This window comes from Balaenoptera physalus (assembly GCF_965194825.1).
Source record: "Balaenoptera physalus genome assembly, chromosome: 3".
Classification (NCBI taxonomy): Eukaryota; Metazoa; Chordata; class Mammalia; order Artiodactyla; family Balaenopteridae; genus Balaenoptera; species Balaenoptera physalus.
Genome location: NC_138890.1, coordinates 176,823,642 through 176,846,036, shown reverse-complemented (window position 1 = coordinate 176,846,036; position 22,395 = coordinate 176,823,642). Strand labels below are relative to the sequence as shown.

The 22,395-nt window shown below is 58.5% G+C and overlaps 1 protein-coding gene across 2 annotated transcripts; it reads right to left on the bottom strand.

Annotated features, from left to right (window-relative positions):
• Positions 1–8,816: 8,816 nt before the first annotated feature.
• CLPTM1L (CLPTM1 like) lies at positions 8,817–21,994 on the bottom strand. 2 transcript variants are annotated; one of them, XM_082456376.1, is made up of 17 exons: positions 21,586–21,994; positions 21,098–21,198; positions 19,906–20,095; positions 18,264–18,412; positions 17,063–17,141; positions 16,652–16,769; positions 16,347–16,441; positions 15,763–15,847; positions 14,721–14,824; positions 13,741–13,806; positions 12,721–12,771; positions 11,846–11,928; positions 11,322–11,356; positions 10,763–10,818; positions 10,628–10,672; positions 9,793–9,908; positions 8,817–9,310 (listed from the first exon to the last, which is right to left on the bottom strand). In XM_082456376.1, exons 1-17 carry the CDS (start codon positions 21,745–21,747, stop codon positions 9,226–9,228), a joined length of 1,620 nt encoding a protein of 539 aa, XP_082312502.1. In that variant the 5' UTR covers positions 21,748–21,994; the 3' UTR covers positions 8,817–9,225. The 2 variants fall into 2 exon arrangements, with proteins under 2 accessions (XP_082312502.1, XP_082312503.1); XM_082456377.1 differs by having other exon boundaries at positions 18,264–18,409.
• Positions 21,995–22,395: the final 401 nt, after the last annotated feature.

Here is a 22,395-nt window from a genome sequence, read left to right as displayed (position 1 = left end):
GGTCAGCACTTCCCCCACTGGCTTGGTCTCCCTGACCCCAGGCTGTAGTTTCTCTTTTTGAGTTCTTCTGTGATTCCCACCGAAACCAAAAATCCTCAAATCAGTTCCCTATTAATCACGCATCTGATGGGTTGGGCAAAGGAAGGGGAGAAGTGGAGCCGCAGGCTCCCTGGGGCACCACCTGCAGGCTCCTGGCACCTGCCCATGGCCTCCCTCCATACCCAGAGCTGCCATTTCCTCCACAGGCACCAGGAGGAAGGTGAGACTGGACAGGTCAAGGGCCTGCCCCCAGGCTCGCGGCCCCAGGAAGAGCAGGAGCCCCTGCCTTCCAGCCCAGCCGCAGAGACCCTCCCCAGGCCTGGGGCACAGTTCTGACACCGGCGGGTCATGCGAACCAGGCAATTCAGAGCAGTCACCCTAATGACATTCCACCCAAGCCCAGACGCCGCAGATCCTTCAAGGTGGAGTCCTAAGAAATGGGAAGCTTCTGGGTCTTGGAAGGCTTGCGGGGACGATGCACCTGAGTTTGGCAAACACTGAGCGGCTGAACAAATGTTAGCCTTTCACAGCGTTAAGAAGCGTGGTCAGAAATTGATTGTCTTCACGGCGTAAACAGGCCTCCGCTACCCCTCTGTCGACGACGCCGTCTCACATTCATCCCGCTTGCTCTGGTCTGCCCGGCTCGTAACCCTCGGGACGAAGGGTGGCTCTCCTGGAAGTCCACTGCGTGAGCACCGCGAGCTCTCTGAGACTCGCTTGTTTCTGCCAGTAGAGGATTTGGGGCGGCTTTGGGAAATTTGTTCTTTTCCAACAACTAGAAACCGGAGAAACCAGCGTGGAAAACAAAATTTTTTTTTGTTAAAGAAGAAACAGAAGCAGTGTGAATAATATACCATGTTGAAGTGAGGAAACTTTTCCTAGCGAGAATGGAAATCGTTCATCTCCTGAATACTCTGTGCACTATTACACGTGCAGTTAATCTGTCTCTGGAAAGCTAGGGGTGGTCTGAAGTCACTGCATCGTAAAACATGAAGATGTTCCCAGAAAACATTTCATATTGTTGGCTTATGACAAAATCCGATTCTAGAACTTCTGGAAGGCAATGGATGGGTTTCACACTTCATACCTGGAAATTTCTAAACAGTGGGTTCTGGGCCAGGAGCCAAATACTGACGTGTCATTTGTCACTGAAGGGGCAAACAGAGCCCCCCCTGCCCGCCAATTACACAGTAGCCCGACTGAGGTTTCCTACAGCGTGTGCAGTGATTGGACACCGGGGCTGCTCTTGGGGAGCTGGTGGGGGGCCTGCAGGGCTGGCAGTGGACCATCACCCCCCGTCTGCGAGGAGTCACCGCAAGGCGTGAAGAGGGAGAAGCCCGGCAAAGGGAGGAAAGAGGGTCCCAGAGAATCCAACCAGCGGGCATGACCGGAGCCCTGGCCAGTGTTTAAATAAACGATTAAGCCATTGGTTCCCGAGCAGGGCTGTCCGAGGGGCAGCGGTTGCTTCCTGTGTTCGCTGCCACTGGCCTCGGGACACCGCAGCCCCGCGGGCGCAGGAGGGCTGGCTCTGGAGGGCAGCCCAGGGAGGGGGACAGGCCACAGTGACGTGTCTGGCACCACCCCATGCCCACGGGCTGGCAAACCTGATGCACGTGCCCACGCCCCGACCCAGGCACCCTCGGATCTGCAGCCAAGACGTGGGACGGCACCACGGACCTGAGGACCAGATGCTAGGAGGGGAGAGAGAGAGAGAGAGAGAGAGAGAGGGAGAGAGGGAGGGAGAGAGGGAGAAGAACAGGGGGAGAGGGAGAGAGAGAGGGGGAGAGGGAGAAGAACAGGGGGAGAGGGAGAGGGGGAGAGAGGGAGAGAGAGAAGAAGAGGGAGAGGGAGGGAGAGAGAGAGGGAAGGAGAGAGGGAGAGGGAGAAGAGGGAGAGGGAGAGAAGAGGACGAGAGGGAGAGAGAGAGGGTGAGAGGGAGGGAGAGGGAGAGAGGGAGGGAGAGAAGAAGAGGAAGAGAGGGAGAGAGAGAGGGTGAGAGGGAGGGAGAGGGAGAGAGGGAGGGAGAGAGGGAGAGAGAGGGAGAGAGAGGGAGAGAGAGAGGGAGAGGGAAAGGGAGAGAGGGAGAGGGAAAGGGAGAGAGGGAGAGAGGGAGAGAGAGAGAGAGAGAGAGAGAGGGAGAGAGGGAGGGAGAGAGGGAGGGAGAGAGGGAGAGGGAGAGAGAGGGAAAGGGAGAGAGGAGAGGGAGAAGAGGGAGAGAGGGAGAGGGAGAGAGAGAAGAAGAAGGAGACAGGGAGGGAGGGAGAGGGAGAGGGAGAAGAGGGAGAGGGAGAGAGAGAAGAAAAAGGAGACAGAGGGAGAGGGAGAGAGGGAGAGAGGGAGAGAGGGAGGGAGAGAGGGAGAGGGAGAAGAAGAGGGATGGCCTGTGGACCTGCCACGCTCTCTGGCCCCGACCTCTGCCTCTGTGGATGCGGCCCCCTCCGTGACCCTGACAAGGAGCCTGCGATTGACTCAGGGTCCAGCTAGTCCGGGCTGTGTCCCGGCCTCAAAGCCCCTGGTGTAGGAGGTCACACGCCCAGGTTCCAGGGCTAGGAAGGGGCGTCCTTGAGCCATCCCTCTGCCCTCGACACTCAATGCAGCAGAGCGTGCAGCTGTCAAGGGCAGCGGCTCTGCCTCTGGGTTCCTCTCCCAGTGCCCCAGGTGACCACTAGCCTACTCTGTGCTGAACCGTGTCATTTCAAGACAGTTACATAAATGGAATCATATCACACGTCACCTCAAGGTGGCTTTTCCACTCAGCATAATTCGTGTGTGTGTCAATCGTCTGCCCCTTTGATCCTGGAACAGCATTCCAGGCCTGGATGGGCAGCTAATGTAGCCACGCGGCCTGTTGAGGGGCATTTGGGTTTTTCCCACTTTGGAACCATTGCAAATACAGCCGCCATGAACGACTGCAGACAGGGTGTTTGTTGTACATAGTGTACACAATTACATGACTTTTCGTCGCTCGGGGACAAACGCCCAGGGGTCCGGTCGCTGGGTCACGTCATGAGTATATGTCTAGTTTTCTGTTTTGCATCCCAACCAGCGCCATATGAGAGGTCCCTCGCCTGCACGTGGTGGTGTCCCTGAATTTTCCTGCAGGGGCTCTGACGGGGAGTAGACGGGACAGACGGGTCCTGAGAGGCCTGGACTCCAGCAGCGCTGGAGACACCCGGGAGGGGGCGCTGATGCGACAGCAGGGCTGCACGTGGGCCGAGGTGGGTCTGGCTCAGGGAACAGAGAAGACAAATGATGGGCAGAGCACTGCCCTTCATGCTGGACACCAAGGGGGCAGGCGGCGGGGGGAACATTGCCGAGGCAGCTTTAGGGACTGGCATTTAGGAAGTGTTTTCTGGAGAAGCAGAGGGGCAGAGGGGCCGGACCTCCTCTTGGCACCAGAGGGAGAGCCAGGGGGCCCACTGGGAAGGGGACGGAGCAGAGGACGAGGAGGACGGTCCTGGCGGCAGGGACCACGCAGGCAGGAGGCGGCAGCCGTCCTGCCCGGAGCCACCCTGGGTGGAGGGCTGCCCTCCAGGACCTCTGCCTCCGTCCCGTCTCCCAGGTTCTCTGAGTCCAAGGATCCCGTTGTTCCAACGTGCGGGCTCAGAGCAACCGTTTTATTATCTCATGGGGTTCATGGGTCAGGAGCCTGGGCGGGTCTCCGGGAGCAGACTCATGCAGTGGGTGTTTTATGCCCCTTTTTTGTGGAGGTTTGTCCTGCCTCACGTTTATTGGAACGGTTGTTTAATTCTTAGAGGTAAAGATAAATAACATGAAGAACGGTCTTCGTTTTCGTGGAACTTTATGATTCACACAGCGACTTCCCACACAGCAGCTCCTAGCGGCCCTGGAGGAGGTGGGCAGGTGTCATCACCCTGCCCTGCAGGTCCGTTTGGCGGCTTCCTGAAAGCCCCCAAGAATCTGGGGCAGAGCCAGGACGGTGTCCCGCTGCACACCCAGCTGGCGCTGGGGCGACACAGCGTAGCTAGGAGGAAAGGCAGCAAGTTGGGTGGGGGACCCAGGGACACAGCCCACAGGCTCACTGCCTGCCCACAGGGCGACTCTGGGGAATACAGTCATCTTTCCCCAGTTTCTCGGTGGACGAGACCTTTGATCTCCCCCGGCAGCTTGGCAGCTTGGCCTCAGATCCGTCTGACCGGCTTCCACGCCTTTGTGTACTTTCTCCCACACCTTAAACCACCTTATGAAAACCAATAAAAAGTGCTTAGGACTAAAAATCCCTCCAAATGGGGCATTTAGTCCTCGCACTTTGGCAAACACAGTTCGGCTCCTGTTATACACACACCTTTGGCTTTCTGCACACTTGAAAGTTATTTGATGAAGTTTAAGGAAGCGGTAAGATAAAATTATCCACTTGGATGCTGAATGGTGGAATTTACTTACAGAATTAAGCCCTTTAATCGCGCCTGGCCCAGCCGTGTCCCAGTTCCCCAGTGGGCACGGCCCAGGGCCGGGGCGGGGGCGTCTACAAAGCCCTTCAGCGGAGGGGGTCCTCACCAGGGTCACTGAGAAGCTGTGAGCCATGGGGCCACTCTGCCCCGCCCGTCACAAGAGCGAGGGGGGAGGGGGAGGAAAGAGGCCGGGGTCCGAGCTTCGCTGAGAGGAGTGAGCAGGGCCTTCCTCACAGACACACCCAGTCCCCGGTCAGGATGCAGGGCAGCTGCAGCTCGGGGGGCAGTGGGGCGCAGGCAGGGGGTGGGTGGGTTCTAGCTCCTTCCAGGCCGCCAGCCACGCTCCAGGAAGCGCCAGAATGATCTCAGAAAAGCCCGAGTCAGAGCGTATCACACCCACCAGAGCCTTCCACTGCTCCTGGAATAAAACCCAGACGCGTCACCCTGGCCACCAGAAGCCGACATTATCCGCCTCGGCCGACCCCGGGCTCACAGGGCCTCGGAGGGTCTCAAGGTGTTTCTACCCACAGAGCCCGGGACCCGGCAGACAGGACACGAGCTCTAATGCTTCCTGGAAGGAATCACCCACGCATTTGGCCTCAGGATTCCCACAGATCAGTCTTAACCAAATATGAGCTCACAACCAAAAACCTCTGGACGCACAGGAGGACAAAGTACTGTGAGTGAGAACAGACGGACCCCAACAGAAGCAAAGCAGCCGGATCCGGCCTGCAGACTCTGCAGCCACCGAAGGACATTCACCCCCAGCGCCGACCCGTCCTCTATCCAAACCCAGAGGCGGGAGAGCAGGCAGAGGAGAAGACCCTTCAGACAGACCAGGAGGTTTAATAAATAAAATTAAAATCAAATACAACGTCTGGAACCATATAGATGACTGAATAATGAACAATTCAGTAAATGAACTAAGTGCCAAAGTCGAGACAATTAGCACCGTGGAAACACAGATCTCTCTGAAAACAACACTGCCTTCAGCACAGAGGGGCAAGGGGGTTGACAACTAGGAGGGAGAACAGAACACATCTCAGCGGAGAAGCCACGTGTGGAAGAGGCGTTTCTGGGAAAAGTGGCCGAGGCGCTCCCATTGTCGATGGGAGACTCCAACACGCTGTTGGAATCAGTGCATCACACATGGAAAGGGAGACGGCAAGGATGCCACACGTGGTAGAGAGAGCATCGCGGACTCAGACGGGAGAAGCCACGGCGGCTCTGGAAAGACTGCTGGCAGCGGGAGAAGCACCACCATCCCCCAGGAGCATCTTTCAAGGATGAGGGTGAAGTGAAGGCCTGTGTGCGGAATAAACCTGGAAGGATCTTACCAGCAGCCGGATTTCTAGAGGATGTGCTTCAGGAAGGAGGGTCTGGTCTAAGAAATGTGGGCCAGGGAACGGAAGCACGTGTGAGAGCAGGAGACTTACTCGTGAGGTTCAGGGAGAAATAGCCAGGAGCCCGCGGGAGCGGCACTGAGGTGGGGTCAGAGTGAAACGTCCTGGAACGTTCTTCCCGCGAGGCCTGTCTGGCCTGGACGTGCGGTGATGCTGCTTGGGCGTCGGGGGGCATCCCATCCTGCTCAGTCTTCTGGAAGACCATAGCACTGGTACCACTTCTTCCCTAAATGTCAGGTGGACGCACCGAGAAGCCATCTGGTTCTAAGGTTCTTTGTGGGAAAGGTTTAACTTCAAATTGAATTTTCAGAAGAGACAGGGCTATTCAGGTTTCTTCCTGTGAGAGCTTGGGTGGTTTGTGTCTCTCCAGGGATTTGTCCATTTGTCCATGTTTTTTGGCTGTATCGGCACAAAGCTGCCCCGATATTCTTTACTATTCTTTAAACATGTGTAGAATCTGGTGATGTCACCTCCCTCATAACTGATGCTGTGATTGCGTTTTCACTCCTTTCCTCCTAATTAGTCTGGCTGGATGTTTATTCATTTTATTGATCTTCTCAAAGGACAAGATTTCGAGTTCATTAATATTCCGTATTGTCTTTTTCTAAAGATTTTTTTTGATGTGGACCATTTTTAAAGTCTTTATTGGATTTGTTACAATATTGCTTCTGTTTTATGTTTTGATTTTTTGACCCTGAGGCATGTGGGATCTTAGATCCCTGACCAGGGATCGAGCCTGCTCCCCCTGCATTGGAAGGTGAAGTCTTAACCACTGGACCGCCAGGGAAGTCCCAGTATTGTCTTTTTCCTGTGTCACTGATTTCTGCTCTGATACGTGTTATGTTCTCCTACTTCCTTTGGGTTTAATCTGCTCTTAGTTTCCTAAGGTGGAAGCTGAGGATGTGGAAACCTTTTCCTGCTATAGGTTTTTAGTGCCCTAAACCCCTCTTAAGCATGGCTTCAGCTGGGCCTCCATCTCCCCATCAAGTACCACAAATGTGGCTATTTCATGTTTTCATTTTCATTCACTTCAAAATACTTTCTTATTTCCCTTTTGGGTTCTTCTTTGATTCATGGCTTATTTCAAAGTGGTGATATTTAATTTCCAAATATTTGGAGATTTCCCCAGATCTTTGTGTTATTGATTTCTAACTTAATTCTACTGGGGCTAAAGAACATAATTTGTATGACTTGACGCATTTTAAATGTTGTTTAGGCTGGTTTTCTGGCCCAGAATATTCTTTCTCGGTAAATGCTCTGTATGCTCTTGAAAAGAATGTGTACACTTCTGAAGTTGGGTGGAGTGTCTGTAAATAGGTCACATAGAGTGAAAGTGTTCAAGTCTCCTCTGTTCTTACAGAGATTTCCTAATACTTGTTCTATCAATTACTGAGATGGCATTGAAATCTCTTATAACTGTGTACTCCACTATTTCTCCTTGCATTTCTAAACATTTTTGCTTAATATATTTTCAAGCTCTGTTATTGGGTACATAAACATTTAGGATTGTTATGTCCTTTTGATGAACTGATACCTTTATTTTTATGAAAAGACTTCATTTCTTGGTTATATTATTTCTCTAAAATATACTTTTCCTGATGTTAACATGGTGGATCTTCTCTCAGTGTTTGATTTTAACCTGTCTGTGTTCTTGGGTCCTGCTTTTTTATTTGGTCTGGTAATCTCTGCCTTTTAGTTGGGGGTGTCTAAACCATTTACATTTAATGTGATTATTAATAAGTTGGGTTTAAGTATACAGTTTTGCTACTGGTTTCAACTCGTCCCAACTGTTCTCGCTCCTTTCCACATTGCCCTGCCTTCTCCTGCGCTGAGTGTTTCTGTCTTCCTTATTGGCTGTTTTGTTTCAGAGGCCACTTGTCTCTAACCCATCTCCATCCACCTGGAGTCACATCACATCTTCACACCCAGTGCAAGAACCTCCCTGCAGGCCTTTGTGCTGTCACACATTTTATTGCTACATGTTATGAGCCTCACAAAACACTGTTATTATTTTAGCTTTAAGTGGTTTATTTTTTAGATCATTTAAATAAGAAAATAAGTCTGTACTTGCCCACGTGGTTGCTGTTTCCGGGGTTTACCCTACTTTGTGCAGATCAGATTTGTACCTGCTGCCCTCACCCCTGATGGAAGGACTCCCTGTAACTTCTTACAGAGCAAATTTGCTGTGATGAATTCTTCCAGCTTTTGGATGTCTGTAAATCCCATTTTAAAATGTATTCTGAGACATACCTTCAGTGGGTAAAGAATTCTAAATCAGCAGCTTCTCTTCTAAAACACGGGTGGTGAATGCTGGCCGCTGACCTCTGGATGCAGTTCTGTCTGGCCTTGTGAGGACTCGTGGGAAGGACACACAGCCCTGACCCTGAGAGCCGCCTCCAGACGCCAGCCAGTGCCCAGCTGCCTCGGCTCCATGTTCTGCCCAGGAAGGGGCCGTTTGACGAACTTCTGGAGGCCACAGGCTGCCAGTGTAGACATCGCCGAGGAATGATCGCATCAATGAGAAAGACTGGATTCAGAGCCAGGCACAGGGGCTGAGATGCTGACGTACGCACGTGCCTCCTGCACGTGCTCACGTGCCCACTCACGGTGAGAACTGGCCCTCAGGAGCTAAGCTCACTGAACAGGACTCGGTCCTGGCACCCTCCAGACCTCGCCCTTCCCTGTCCTGTCAGGGAAGACGCCTTCCTGCCCTATTTCTCCCTCTGCGCTACCCAGGGCGTTTCTCTAACAAAACCCCATCCACCTGACCCCTCAAAGACTGTGATGACTTAGGCTTCAATACCAGACGCAGGCATTTTAAGAACAGTCCTGGCCTGAAAGATTCTTTAAATTTGCTCCTTTTAACAAACATATGGACAAACCACATCACACGTTCATTTCCGGGAATGGGGTAAACGCCAGCATCTGAAACCTTACATGTTATACCAGATCAAAAAGAGTGTTACAGCCAGAGAAATTTATTTTAAAATAGAAACATACATACATTAAGCCTTAAAATAGTCAAATTTTAAACAAAAAGGAAAAAAGCCATTTGATCCCAGAGTCTGCACGGAATGGATTCAGAGACGTCTGATATCCCCTCAAGGACTGTTTACAGGCCCCGAGACGACTCCCCCGGGTTGGGGCAGGGCAGTGACGGCGCAGCCCCCGCCAGCACCGGACGCTCCCGCAGCCACGGCCACTGGACAGACGTTCACGCGGGCGGCGGCGGCAGGGCTGCCAGCTCCCGTCGGACACAGCGTGACGGAACCCGGGGACGTGAGGGACATTCGGGGTTTTGGCAACGCAGGGGTGTGACGTCAGAAGTTCCACCAAAGCCTCCGCGCGGCTGTGAGCAGCCAGGGTCGGGCTCAGTCTGCGTGGGGTTTCCGCTGGGGGTTCCCCTCGTAGGACTCCCCGAACTCGTTCACTCTGCTCTTATCCACGGGATAAAGCCTGCAACGAGACCACGCGTGCGTCACGCCAGCTGGTTTGGACAGGCGCACGCGCGTGTCCTGGGCGCTCGACGGCCAAGACCTGGACGGTCGGTTCTCCACGGGAGAGGTGCGTGCGGGTTGGCCTCGTGCCCGCCTGACGTTCTTGCGATGGTCAGGCCAGAGCTCTGCTCTCGAGGCCGATGAGAGGACGAGGACAGTGATGGCCAGGGGGAGGCAGGGCTGGGACACGTCCACAGGGGACCTGAGCCCGGCCCCCGCCGTGCAGCACCGGGCTGAGGCAGCTCCTCCGGCGGGCTCCGCGGAACAGCAGCTGCGAGCGACCCTCCCGCCGCAGGAGAGCCGTGCGCTCGAGGGGCGATCGAATCAGACAGAAAGCAGCGCTCCGGCACCAGAGCGCCAGGCCCCATCCGCCACCCGCAAATCTCTCCCCACAGGACCAGGCGTGGGTCTGCGGCCCGAGCGAGTCCACTGGGCACTCACCATCGCTGGTAAAGGTACACGAGAAACACCACGTCGTCCCTGAAGCAGGCCAGCCGGTGGGAGGTGGGCATGGTGATGATAAAGGCGAACACGTCGTCAATGAAGGTGTTGAAGGCCTGCGGGCGGGCGAGGCCGTGAGACAGGGCCCCAGTGCCCACCTGGACCACCCAGGCACGCGGTCTCGTCCCTGCACTCGCGCCGCCCACAGTGACCTCAGAGCCACCACACGAAGCAGGAGCCAGCTGGAGGTGGGGGGGGGGCTGACGCCCAGGGTACCCCCTTGCACAGACCCCAAGGCCCAGCATCCCACCTGCTCTCCGCACGCGGGACCCAGGAGCACCACCCGGGAGCCTGGCTATCACGGTGCCGGCCTGCCCGAGAACGGCCAGTCGGTTCCGAAGACAGAAGGATGTTCTAACCGTTCCCCCACCCCAATGCCGCTCGCTCTAGTTCACAGCCAACAGCACCGGAGGGCCGTGTGGTCCCCGCCTGTGTGTGTGGGACAGGCCATGACGCACCAAGACAGCCCTCGGCCAGCCCGGCCCCGGGAAACTGGACCCGCCGTCTGGGTGGACACGGACCCAGCACCCCAGACACTGGCCACCGGGTCAAGGGCATCTGCCTGCTCTCTGATTCGTGTTGGCAAGAAGCAGCACGGCTCTAACTCGGAGAACACCTTGTGCTGCTGTGACAAAGAAGCGTGGCCTTTCAGAGTCGCCGCAGGGCACCCTATGTCTTAAAGGAGCCCCCGACGCCGGTCCACAGAAGGGCCGCCTGATGCATGGCCCAGCCTGACGACAAGTCCCCGAGGGCCCTGTGCAGGCGAGGCGCTGACCTTGTAGGTGAAGGCCTTCCAGGGCAGGTGAGCCACCGACTTCATCTGGGGACAGGGAGACAAAGCACGTCAGGGGCGGCACGGGGACGCGGGGGGCGGTGCGGGGAGGCATGGGGACGCAGGGACGCGTCTTACCTTGTAGTTCACGAAGAGCTGGGGCAACATGAAGAGGAAGCCAAAGGCATAGACTCCTGAGGAGACAGACGCGGCGTGGAGACGTGCCGTGCTCGGGCCTGCGGCCGCCCCCCAGGCTTCACGACCACTGGACACCCCGCGCCCGAGAGCCCCGTCCTGTGGTGAACCACCCGCCCCCCGCCCGCGGGGCTGAGACAGGGCCCCTGTCCACACTGGTGAACGCGGCAGCCCGCGAGCCCGGCCCTGTCGGCCTGCAGAGCGGCAGCGCGGTCAGGGCGAGCCCAGTGGGCGGGCGCTCCTTCCAGGACACAGGGCTGGGGGCTGGGGCTCTGGGGTGCCCTAAGACAGCGGGGTTCACTGCCCGCACCCAACCATCCCACGGAGAGCGCACCGCCCACGGCCAGTCCCGCGGGCCCAGCAGGCAACACGGGGCCCGGAGAGGAGAGCACGGGGCAGGGCGGGGCCTGACGGGGACCCCTCACCACACCGGGCCACGCAGCGGTGGGACAAAGTGACCCGCTGCAAACGCTGTCTCTGAGACGGGAGACCCAGGACTCACCGTTGACGAAGCTGCTGACCAACCAGGAGTACCAGCTGGAAGGGAGGAGCGGGTGATGGCGGAGGCCGCAGGCCCCGGCGCTGGCCTCTGCTATCCGCCGAGCCCCACACACGCCCGCACGCCCTCCAGCGCCAGCGCCAGGGCTGGGGTCTGCTCCCCACAGCCCCGGGACCCTGCTGGCTGGCCGGGGGCGACCTGCACAGGGAGCGGCTTCCCAGGAGCCCTCACCAAGGTGAGGGCAGAGACTCGGCACCGACGGACTTTCCTTCACAACTTCCAGTGAGACGGGAAACCACGGATGCCCGTGGACGCCTCGGCCCCTCTGGCCCCGGGCAGTGTGTTCAAGCCCGAGGCCTGCTCCCATGAGCGTTCCCGACCCCGCAAGGACCAGAGAGGGCCGTGCAGAGCCAGCAGCGGTGGGCAGGCCCAGGACTGCGGCCCAGGGGCGTCCCAGTGCCGGCCCCACTGCTGGCCCAGCCCGTGACCCTGGGCTCCGGCTGAAAAGTAGCGGGGTGACGTCCTACCTCTTGTATCTGACGTTCAGCAGAGAATAGACGGCGCCCCCGATGCAGAGAGGGTAAAGGAGATACGACAAGTATTTCATGGCCTACGGGGAACAGAACACGTCCAGTGAGACTCCACCATCAAACCTGCAGAAACTTTCTCGATGGAACTCACTAACAAAAAGGGGAAAACACCCAGGACGTTTAGGGCAGCGAAGCTAGTCTGTGTGGAGGATGTGTGTCGGTGAGCATTTGTGCAAACACCACAGAACGTCCACCATGAAGACCGCACAGCAGAGATAACAGTAACAATACCGGCCCGCAAAAAACAGCCAAACTGACAGACCAACCCAGGGCAGAGCAATGGCTAAACGTCTTGGAAAGAACTCTGTAGAAATGCTCCCAGAACTCCGAGTTTAGGGCTGCCTTCCAACTAACGCAGTGCATCACCCTTAATTCTGATTTGAACTTTATCAAAAACCCAATAAAAACTGGGATGCGGTCGATGCCCATCAAACCAGAACATAAAAGCATCCCTGCTCGGGAAACGTGTATTAAATCAAAATGAAAACCACAGCTCCCCTCGGCAGGGGGAGTCCGATGGCCTAGGACGCAGAGCCTGTGGGGTCACCACGTCTCAGGGACAGAGGCTCAGCTCGCAACCCCACAGCCGCCCACCGGGAATAAGCCATCTCCCGGTGGTATAGCACTCAGCACGGGCGCCCGCAGGGGCTGGGAAACAGAGAAGCCCCTGGGCTCCCTCCCGGGTCAGAACCCCCAGGCAGGCAGGCCGGCTCCCTGGGGGCCTTGGCTCCAGGACACAGCTTCTCCACAGGGACGGTTGCAGCCAGGACACCACCTCCAGGCCGGCATGCGTGCCCCAGACCACCGCTCACCTGAGTGTCGTACTCCTCCGTTCTCCTTTCAGATTCACTGTAAGTGCCAAACTGCAACGAAATTCAATACAACCACGTTACGTCGTGGCCCAGGCAGGCATCTGGGCTCAGCTTGGCTGCCACAGCAGGAGGGACCGGGCTGCAGGCTGAGAGGCAGGAATGCTCAGCCCAGGCGTGGCAGCCCCCCCGCTTCAGAGGCGGTGGCGCAGAGGACCCGATGGCCGCAACCCGCAAGCCACACCGCGTGGGACACGAGGCGGAAGCAGGGCCGCCAACCTGCGCTTCACTCCCCGCGCTGCTTCCTGTTCCCAGTTCCGTGGAGTTCCGCAGTGAAGACACTGCTCTTAAATCAAAGTGGATTCACTGGGCTGACTCAGATCAAGGGAAGTTGCACCCTGTCTGCGAGTGACCTGCCCTTGACCTGGAAACCTGGAGCGTCATAAACCCCAAGGCCCGTCACAGGAAGCAGTGAGCTGCCCGACCGTAAACCTCACACTGACGCCCGAGCCCCTGCCCGCACCTGCCCAGGAAACTCCACACCAAAGGGCAGCTCTTCGGGAAACTAGGAACTGTGCTGTCACGTGGCGGCATCACACCCCCGCAGGAGTGGGGAGTGCCACCCCTGAGCCTGGCCGCCCAGCGTCCTGTCTGGTCACGGAGGCGGAGGTGCTGTGCAGCGTGCTTGGCGCTGGGTCTACGACTGGGGACCCCGGGTGCATCGGAACTGAGGAGGCTCGTGGGCAGAGCTGCAGAGAGGTGCAGTGAGCCGCCCACTCGCCCCGAGACGCCCCTGCGTCTCCCCACTGCTCTGCAGGTGACGAGCTGCTCTTGGGGTCGGAAGGTCAGCAACGTGACCACGTGACGATCCCCTGCCCTCACGGAGACCTGCATCTCCTCAGGACGCAACTAGGAAACACATCAGCAACCTGCATGAGCAGACTGGCCGAAACACGAAGAAGGTGGGCTGGGAGTAGCAGGAGGAGGTGACAGATCCCCGAGAGGATGCGGCTGGGTCCCTACCTGAAACGTGGGCCTCAGGCCTCTCCAGATGACAGTCATCTTCAAGGCCTTTTTCACTTTCCACAGCTGAGAAGGTGAAAAACCCACACTTCAGGTTCCAGGACCAGGGAGAAGCCGGGACCCGCTGCTCGGATGGCGACTGACCAGGGCATCGGCTGCTCAGGCACCTCACGCCCCAGCCCAGCCCGACCACTCAGCTACCCGCTGCCCCTCACGCCTGCCAGCGGGTACGCCCCAGGACGGCCCCCCGGTCTCCAGCCCACACCCACCCAGTCTGTCCGCCCACGTGGACCCAACCACCTCCCCAGGACCACCGAGATGGCGCCAGTCGGGCCATCCCCCCGCCCAGCCCACCTGCACTGATGCCCCACCCCGCCTGTCTCCAGATTCGCCTTGGCACCTTCCTCTGCTCCCCGGGAGACCCCAAGCCCCACGCCCCGCTGTGGCCAGGTCTCTCCAGGACCCTCCCTAAAGTGGGACCTGCACCACGGCCGTGAAGTCGGCTCCACATGGTGACTAGTGCCCATAGAGGGGTCCCACCAGCACTTCCTTGATGGGCGGTGCCGGCGCAGCCCCCAACCCGACAGCCGTGTGAGCCAGTGCCCACTGGCAGGGGCCCTGGAATACGACCACGGCTGAGGGTCCCGGTCAGGGTGGTGCCAGAGGCCTGCCGCCCCCTCCACTGCCCCTGCATCACACGTTCTGCTTCGCACGGCATCCAGCGCAGCAAGGGCTGCACGGGCTTCAGCCACCGTGTCAGCACATCCCATGGACGGACGGGACAAGCTGAAGCTTCTGGGCCACGAGACACGTGGAGGCGTCGGCAGCTCTGCCCGAGAAGCCGCGGCAGCCGCGCCCTCGCCCGGCTGCCGGGCCGGCGGCCGCTCCTTGGGCAGTGACGCGGGTCCCGACTGCGCCGAGCGCTTGGGCCCCGGAACCCCAGACACGCGCTCAGACCGGTGCCCCGGCGGGCAGCTCACCTCGATGGCAGCTCCGATGCCTGCGGGAACCAGCACCAGCAGGCTCGTCTGCTCGTCCAGCAGGAACAGGAAGATGACCACGGTGCTGAAGCAGCGCCAGAGCACTGGGGAGAAACCGGGCTGTGCCGAGGCCGGGGAACTGCCCCACCGCGCCTCGCCCACGGCCCCTGCGCGCACCAGCTCCCTAACCGCTTCTTCCGCCTTGTCCACTGAAGAGGAACCGCGGACCACAGGCGGCGACGGGACATGCAAAATGATTACAAAAGGCTACGGACCCAACGGAAGGCAAGCTCAGCAGGTGAACGCGTGTGAGTTACACTCACAGGCACGAAAGGCACACGAGGCGTGCTACGACAACGGGCTCCTGACAGGGATCCTGCGCCCCAACCCCAGGCTCTCCGGCTTTCGCACTGGCCCTGCGCTGCCTGCCGCTGTCCCTTACAAGCTGCACTTCGTCCTTTCAGGTTGTGCTTTAGGAGGCGCCACAGCCGTGGAAACACTCCCTGTAGGGCGCTCCCCGCCAGGAGCTCAGGCCCCGGGGCCCACAAGCCCCGCTCGTGCCACAGCCTGAAAAGGCCAGAGGAGGGGGCAGGAGGGCTCAGCGAGGGACCCTCCCCTCCAAGGAAGCCAGAGGTCAGGACAGAAGACCCCGAGACACGGACTCTGGACTCGGGGGCCAACCCAGCATCCCAGACCACCCACTTGGGTGTCACTTCCGCAGGAGGAAAAGAACCGTCTCTTGCTGGAGACCCAGCTTGGGAGCCGAGCAAGACTGTGAACCGACACAGACGGGCACTGAGAATCAGCATCCGTGTCACCTGCCCTCTATGGTCCCAGGCTTCCGTGACGCTCGCCACGACTGCAGAGACAGCACCCTCCCGGGTTGCTAGCACAGGGGATCTAAAAGCCCCTCCCGAACAAGAGCCATGTTGGCCACGGGTGATCACAAACTGTAGGTTTCAAAACGAGCTTTATCACCCGCCTGTATCAGCCCGCGGTGGGACAGGTCCTGGGGACAGGGGCAAGTTCTGAGCGCACCTACCTGCTTTGGTGGACATTCCGATCATGCTCTTCTTTTTCTTCCAGAAACTGATGTCATTTTTAAACGCTAGGAAATCAAAAAGCAGCTGCAAAGAAAACAGGACAGCGATGAGCCCCTCAAGCTGTGTAGACAAGCCTGGGCTCAACCTGAGATGCTGGCCTTTCAGTAACACCCGTGTCTCCCAGCACAGCTTTGGCGAGATCTGGCTTCACTGGCGGCCAATTCCCAGGCCCTGGGAACCGGCTGCAGCTTGGCGCCCGTGCCTCGCGGCCTCACCCCCGCCCCCTGACCCCGAGCCCCCAGGCTGGCTTTCCCCAGCAGCCGCCAGCCGCTGTGTCTAACAGGGATTCTCCCGGCAGGGCTGATCCGTCACCCTCTGAACTGCCACACCATACCACCCACAAGGACAGGCTTATTTTGCAAAGTCATTCGTTGATCTCACTGGTTTTGGATTTGTTTTCAAAACAGCTTCCAAAAGCAGCAGACGAAGCCCCAGGTCCTTCAGCTGGTTGGTGCGCGAGGTGCAGACCCTCTCCTGAGCGGGGGAGGGGGGCAGGCCCCGCTGAGGGCCCAGGAGCACTCACGTGGAACGCGGCCACGAAGAAGGTCAGCGCTAAGAAATACAAGTTGGTGTCGACGAAAATCCCTTTCACTTCGTCAGCGTCCTTCTCTGAAAACCCTGCAAAGGACAGAGACCCTGCGTGAGACGGACGCTGCCAACCCCACACCAGAGCCCTGGCAAGGCTACATCTCATCAGCAGGAAGAGCTCCTCGGGCCAAACGTGGCCTTTCAAGGGGGACGATCTCACAGGAGGAATGGAAGCCGGGCTCCGGGGCTCCCGGGCTGGACTGACCCCCTGAACCCAGGGCGCCCGCCCAGCGGCCTCACCGAACTGCTGCAGCGAGTACACGGCGTCCTGCATGTGGATCCAGAAGCGCAGCCGCCCCAGTGAGATCTTGTCGTAGGACACAGTGAGGGGCAGCTCGGTGGTGGAGCGGTTGATGACCTGCGGGGAGGGCGCCGTGAGAGCCCAGCCCCACGCACGCTGCTCTGCTCGGACCCAAGGCCAAGTCTCCCCTGCCCTGCCCTCCCCTCCCGTGGGGCCCCAGCCCCAGCTCGCAGCACCGGCAGGGCGCTCCCCCCCAGGAAGCCCTGGCACCCTGACCTCCCGCCCACCACCCGGGCCCTACGCATCTCTCGCGACCACAGCCCCGGGCGCTGGCGCCTCCTGGGCAGGAGCTGGGGGCCCGCTCGAGCGGCCGAGCCGAGCACAGGCCCGAGGGAGCCCTGGCTACTCACCATGAGGTCCCTGACCCGGTTGCTGAGCTGGTCGATGAACAGGATGGGCAGGTAGTGCACCGCCTCCCCCAGCTGGACCCTGGGGGTCAGAGCCGTTTCAAGGTCACGGTGAGCTCCCGTGCCCCCAGGACTGAAGGCAGCCCCAAGACGCGGGGTTGCCTCACAGAACTCATCCCCCCGCACCTTCAGTGGCTTCTGGTCACAACAGTCCCAGGACACGCCTGCCCAGGGCAGCAGGGGCGCCATGAGCTACATTCTTGCCCTGCACAGCTGCCACCAGGAGGAGGTGGGTGAGGAGGTGGGCACCAGGCGCACAGTGGGACACCACTCAGGACGCGAGGGGAAGCAAGGGGCCGCGTGTGCGCCGACACGGGGCAGCCCGCGACGTGCTGAGAAGTGAATAGCCATCTACCCTCCACGCCTGGCCTTCACCCCATGACCCTTCTGTGCCTTTCACACTCTCAACCATGTGAATGTATCACGTGTTCAGAAATTAGACTTTAGTTTTACAAAAGGGAAAACCTCATGACACCACCACAGGACCCACTGAAAACTGAAGAAGGAAACAATTCTCATCAGAGCCATTTCTAGGTGCTATGTGACGACCCAGTGACAAGTTGTGATCTCACAGGGGGGCTCCCTGAAGTGTAGAGACACGGGATCATCTAAGTCAGTGAATTTTAACAGTCATGCTTACGATAGCAAGTGATGGGGACAGAACAACCTAACAATCAATTTTTAAGCAAAGGTAATCGAGTCAGAGCTAACAGGACGCAGACAGGACAGAACCTCCTGTGCAGGGTGCAGAGTGACAGGGTCTCATCAAGGCTCTCCATCTTCCCTTCCAGCTTTCGCCAAGAGCAAAGGGCAAGATGACTGCCTGCCGTGTCATCGTTTCCCTTCCATGTCCTGGCGGCAGCCGTGATCAGCAAGACCCCCAGGGAGGAGGGACAGGCTGGGGTGCTCCAGGAAGCACCCCAGGCCCCTCGTCACAGAGAGGGCTCAGGAACGTGGGTGCGGCCCATCTGCTTTAGGATTCTGGCCGGCCACGATCCCTCCACCCCCCACCCACCAGGTCACCCCTTTGCTGTCCGCTCAGGGAGTGAACGAGCGACGCGCAAAGCCGGGCAAGTGAACGTGAACTACGGTGGCCTTCCCACCGTCTGGGCCTCAGCTCAGCGGCCAGACCAGCGGCACTTACATCTTCATGTACCGATGCACGTCTGCGGGCAGGGAGGCCCCGTCAAAGATGAAGTCATCCACCATCACGTTCAGGGTCAGCCTTGGTCTCCAGTGAGACACGGGTTCGTCCAGGGCACTTGTTGGCCTCTTCTCAGCCTCGATCTGCTGCTACACGTAAGGGCTGACTTAGCGGGAAAAGACCAAGGCTGGGGTGGGAGGGGCCGGGGGGCTCTGAGGCAGCAGGGCGCTGGCACCTTCATCTCGGAACAGCCCACGAGCCGAGAGCACAACCGGAAGCAGGGCCAGCGGGGCACGGGAGGACCCACGCTGCCAGCTCCCCGACTCTCATACCCGCACTTCCTTCTCGCAACAGACGCCAAAGGGGTGCTGTTTCACACCACGGGGTCCTGGATCTCTCTGCCTCCTGTTTCGGGCCCTTGTCCGGAGCAGGGACCCCGAGAAGGACAAGCCTCCGGCACGTCTGCAGGAGGTGCTGGAGCTGAGAGCCCGCCCTCTGCAAGGAGGCTGAAGGGAGGTGCTTCTAAACCAGCGCCACCCAGCTGTCTGGAAGGGGGCATGTCCACGTCTAGGGAAAAAGCCTAAAGCTACGGAACTCAGAAACAAACTCTGCCCGGCCGGGAAGTCTTGATTTCAGATCTCACTGAGAAGCTCTGTGAACCATGTCATTCTATTAATATTTATGTCCTCCCTAAAGCTACAATTTAGCCCTAATATTTACACTAAAGACAGCCTTCCAAGGAGTAGCGATAGCTAACGTTTATTCAGCACCTGTAAGTTCCAGAGACTCCTTCCACCCTTCACACCACCGCCTGGCACCCCAGAAAGGCCCATGAGGCAGTGTCGTGCGGTCCCCAGGGAAACAGAACTGAGGGGTCTTTCCAAGGACACACACGTGACAGCTGCAGACACATCCCGGAAAGCTGCCACCCCTGGCGTGGATGACTTCCCTTGCATTCAACGCGGACCCGAATACCAGGATCCCTCTGTCCCACCCTCCACTGCGGTAATGACTGCGTATGCGATCTCCAGCCTTTCGCTGTACGTACAGCTTTCTATGGGTGTACAAGATACAATTTGCACACACACCTTTTTCATAATTTTGAGTTATATCCTTAGAATAAATATTCAAGCGTTGTCCTGTCCTACACACAGTGCAGTGTCTCCCAACTCTAAGTTCTGACTGCAGCTGAGCTCTGTGGAAGGGGCTGCCCTGGACCCACTGGGGTGCACACACGCTCCCTGGGGGCTGAGAGGTCCTGTGGCCTGAGAAGGAATCTGGGTAAAGAAAGTCACTGAACAGGCTTCCCTGGCAATCCAGTGGTTAAGACTCCACGCTTCCAATACAAGGGGCACGGGTTCGACCCCTGGTTGGGGAACTAAGATCCCGCATGCCGCACGGCACAGTCAGAAAAAATAAAAAACAAAAATCACTGAACTACTTAAATTGCATGTCACTAATTTGACATAAATTTATTTGCAAACCCATGAGAAGCTACTGAGCTGAAAACGTATGTGCCAATAACATCTGATCGCTTCACTTCCCAGCAGTCAGTCTAGCGCCAGATGCAAACTGTACGTGCAGACATGTGTGTGTGAACTACAAGGGGGTCAGCAGGTTTCCTTCAGCCGGCACCACTCACCTGCGTGGCAGATTCCCCAGTGAGCAGGTTGACCTCTTCCGGTTTGGGGACCATGTAGGTGGTCAGCGGGCTCACCAGGTGCACCTGCTTCCCGTCGTGCCAGGGCAGGACGCCGGCGTGATGGACAAAGATGTAGGCATACAACGTCCCGTTGTTCCTGGTTTTCTTTGGAACAGAAACATTGACCGTCCTGCAACAAAACAAATGATGACTTCAACCATGCACACATTATGTTGTGTGTGCACACAGAGTAGAGACTATGCAAATATTTCCATAAAAAATGTTGTTTCAAACCAAAGCCAACTAGTTTTAGCTGAGAAATACTGAAAACGAAACCCAGCTACCTGGACGTTACTGAAGTCCTGAGTGCGCACATTTATGGAACACACCCTGAAAGCACGGCAGCTGCCCAAAAGCCGAAAGGCCTGCATTCCGGGCGCTGAGGTCACAGGCTAAGGGGGCCAACACCAAACGTGTGTGCCCCGCCCCCTGCCCCGCCCCCGTAGCAGCTCTCCGAGGGGCCATGGGCGGGCGGCTAGAGGATGTGTATCCTGCAAGACACCACGCACCCCGGTGCTCACTCAGACGCCTCCCAGACAACCAAGAGGGAAGAAGAGAACTTGTGACGAACACATCATCTTTAAAATTAAACTTGCTAGAATTTAAGAAACTAGAACCATAGCTTAAATACAGCTTCAAAAAGTCACTCTACAGACGTCAACGTTTATCCTGCTTGCTCTGTTGTAAAGTTACATTTCACTTAATTATGATTTTCTGCTAAATTCTTCTCTCCGTCCCTCTCCCTTTTTCCTTCTAGATGACATAACTGAACCACTTCTGCCAGGAAAACACAAGTTGTTTTCTGTGGGAAACTGCGTGTGTAAGCTCTGTTCCCCATGTAGTCCCCACCATAATCCCCACTCCTCTGGAAGCTCCCCAGGGCCGCACTGTATCCCACAGCTGTCAGATGCTGGGTAAGCTACTTCCTAAAGGACAAACTCGGCATCTGCTACTTTCAAGTAAAACAAAGTTTGCTTGTGTGCGTATCACACACGCCTGCAATGAAATGCTCTACCGTGCACGAGACGGCTGGTGACGCTTCTCCGTGGTACCCTCCTCACGCGCAGAACGCTGACCTGTCAACAATCTCAACGTCAATGACGCTTGCCTGTCACCCTGTCCACAACCATACCTTTCAAACTTGGACTCCACGTCAAAGTCCTCCACGTTCAAGACTAGGTCCACGTTGTTCTCGGCACCCAGGTTGGACCGTGTGGTGGTGTACACGCTGAGCTGGAAAAGACGTCAAGAAAGTCAGCTGGGCAAAGCCCCTGGCAGAAAGCACACAGAGACCTGACCAGCCACACAGGGAAAGGTGCATCTTAACTCCCCAAGGGACACACCTCCGCTCGGTGACAGGAGGCTCTGGGACACGCCTGCTGCAAAGGAACAACCTGCTAAAGTGTGTGGCTGGCTGATGAACGGGGCAGGGGTACAGGGACTCTGGACGCCTTGTGATGGGGTGAAGAGGGGCACGGGGGCCAGCGTGCGGGGTCAGGAGCTTTAGGATTCGGGGGCGGGGAGGAGAGGACTCAGCCCAGGCCCGGTCAGGTTCAGGTGCGAAGGGCCCGGCCCCGCCCAGCCCGAGGTCAGAGATCAGGTACGAAGCCCCGCGCTCACCTGCAGCTTGGGCCTCCGCGCCAGGTAGGGCTGGATGCAGTTGCCGTCGCCGGCGCACGGGCGGGTGTAGACGATGCCATACATGACCCAGCAGGTGTGCACCACGTACACCACGAACACGCCCACGACCAGGCTGGTGAAGGAGCTGCGGCCGCTCCACATGGCGCCGCCGCCGCCGCCCGGTCCGGCCCGCCTCGCAGCCGCGGGCCTCGCCGCCCGCCCGTCCGGCGCCCTGCCGGACGCTCCGGCCGCCGCCCCTCACGCGAGAGCCGCCGCGCGCCGCCGCCACCGCCGGGGAAAGAACGCGCCGCGCGCCGCGGGCCGCCAGCCTCCCCGCATGCTCCCGCCGCCGCCGCCGCCGCCGACCTGTCGCTCCGGGATTCGCCGGTGCGCCGCTTCCGGGCCCGCGCCGCCCGCCGGAAGTGGGCGCGCCGCGCGGCCCCCTGGGAAGCGCAGCCCCCCGCCGCCGCGCACGCGCGCACGCCTGCGTGAGTGGCGCGGCGCTGACGTCACCCGCCTGCGCCGTCCTCCCGGCGTACCCCGCGGGCTCCGGGCGCTGGGAATTCGGCGGGTCCGAGGGCACCTATGGGGCGGGGGCGTCGGGAGGGCGGGGGCGCAGGGCTCCCTAGCGCCGCCCCCACCGGAGAAGCTGGAGGGACCCTCGCCCCCGGGTCAAACGGCGAGGCGGCGTGTGAACGCGGAGGAGCCGGGCTGGAGACGCGGAGGGGGTGTGCGCTGTTCTCAGCCTTTCTGAGTCTGGCGTTATGTCAACGTGAAAAATGGAAGAGAAAAGAAATAGGCTCACAAAAG

Bases quoted from the DNA above. Each gene is read 5' to 3' on its own strand.
- CLPTM1L (XM_082456376.1), bottom strand. From the start codon at position 21,747: ATGTGGAGCGGCCGCAGCTCCTTCACCAGCCTGGTCGTGGGCGTGTTC. The intron at 13,807-14,720 runs GTGAGCTGCCCG...TCACCTTCTCAG, and splicing joins GCATCGGAGCTGCCATCGAG to CTGTGGAAAGTGAAAAAGGC. The intron at 12,772-13,740 runs GTAGGGACCCAG...ATTTCGTTGCAG, and splicing joins GCCTGAGGCCCACGTTTCAG to TTTGGCACTTACAGTGAATC.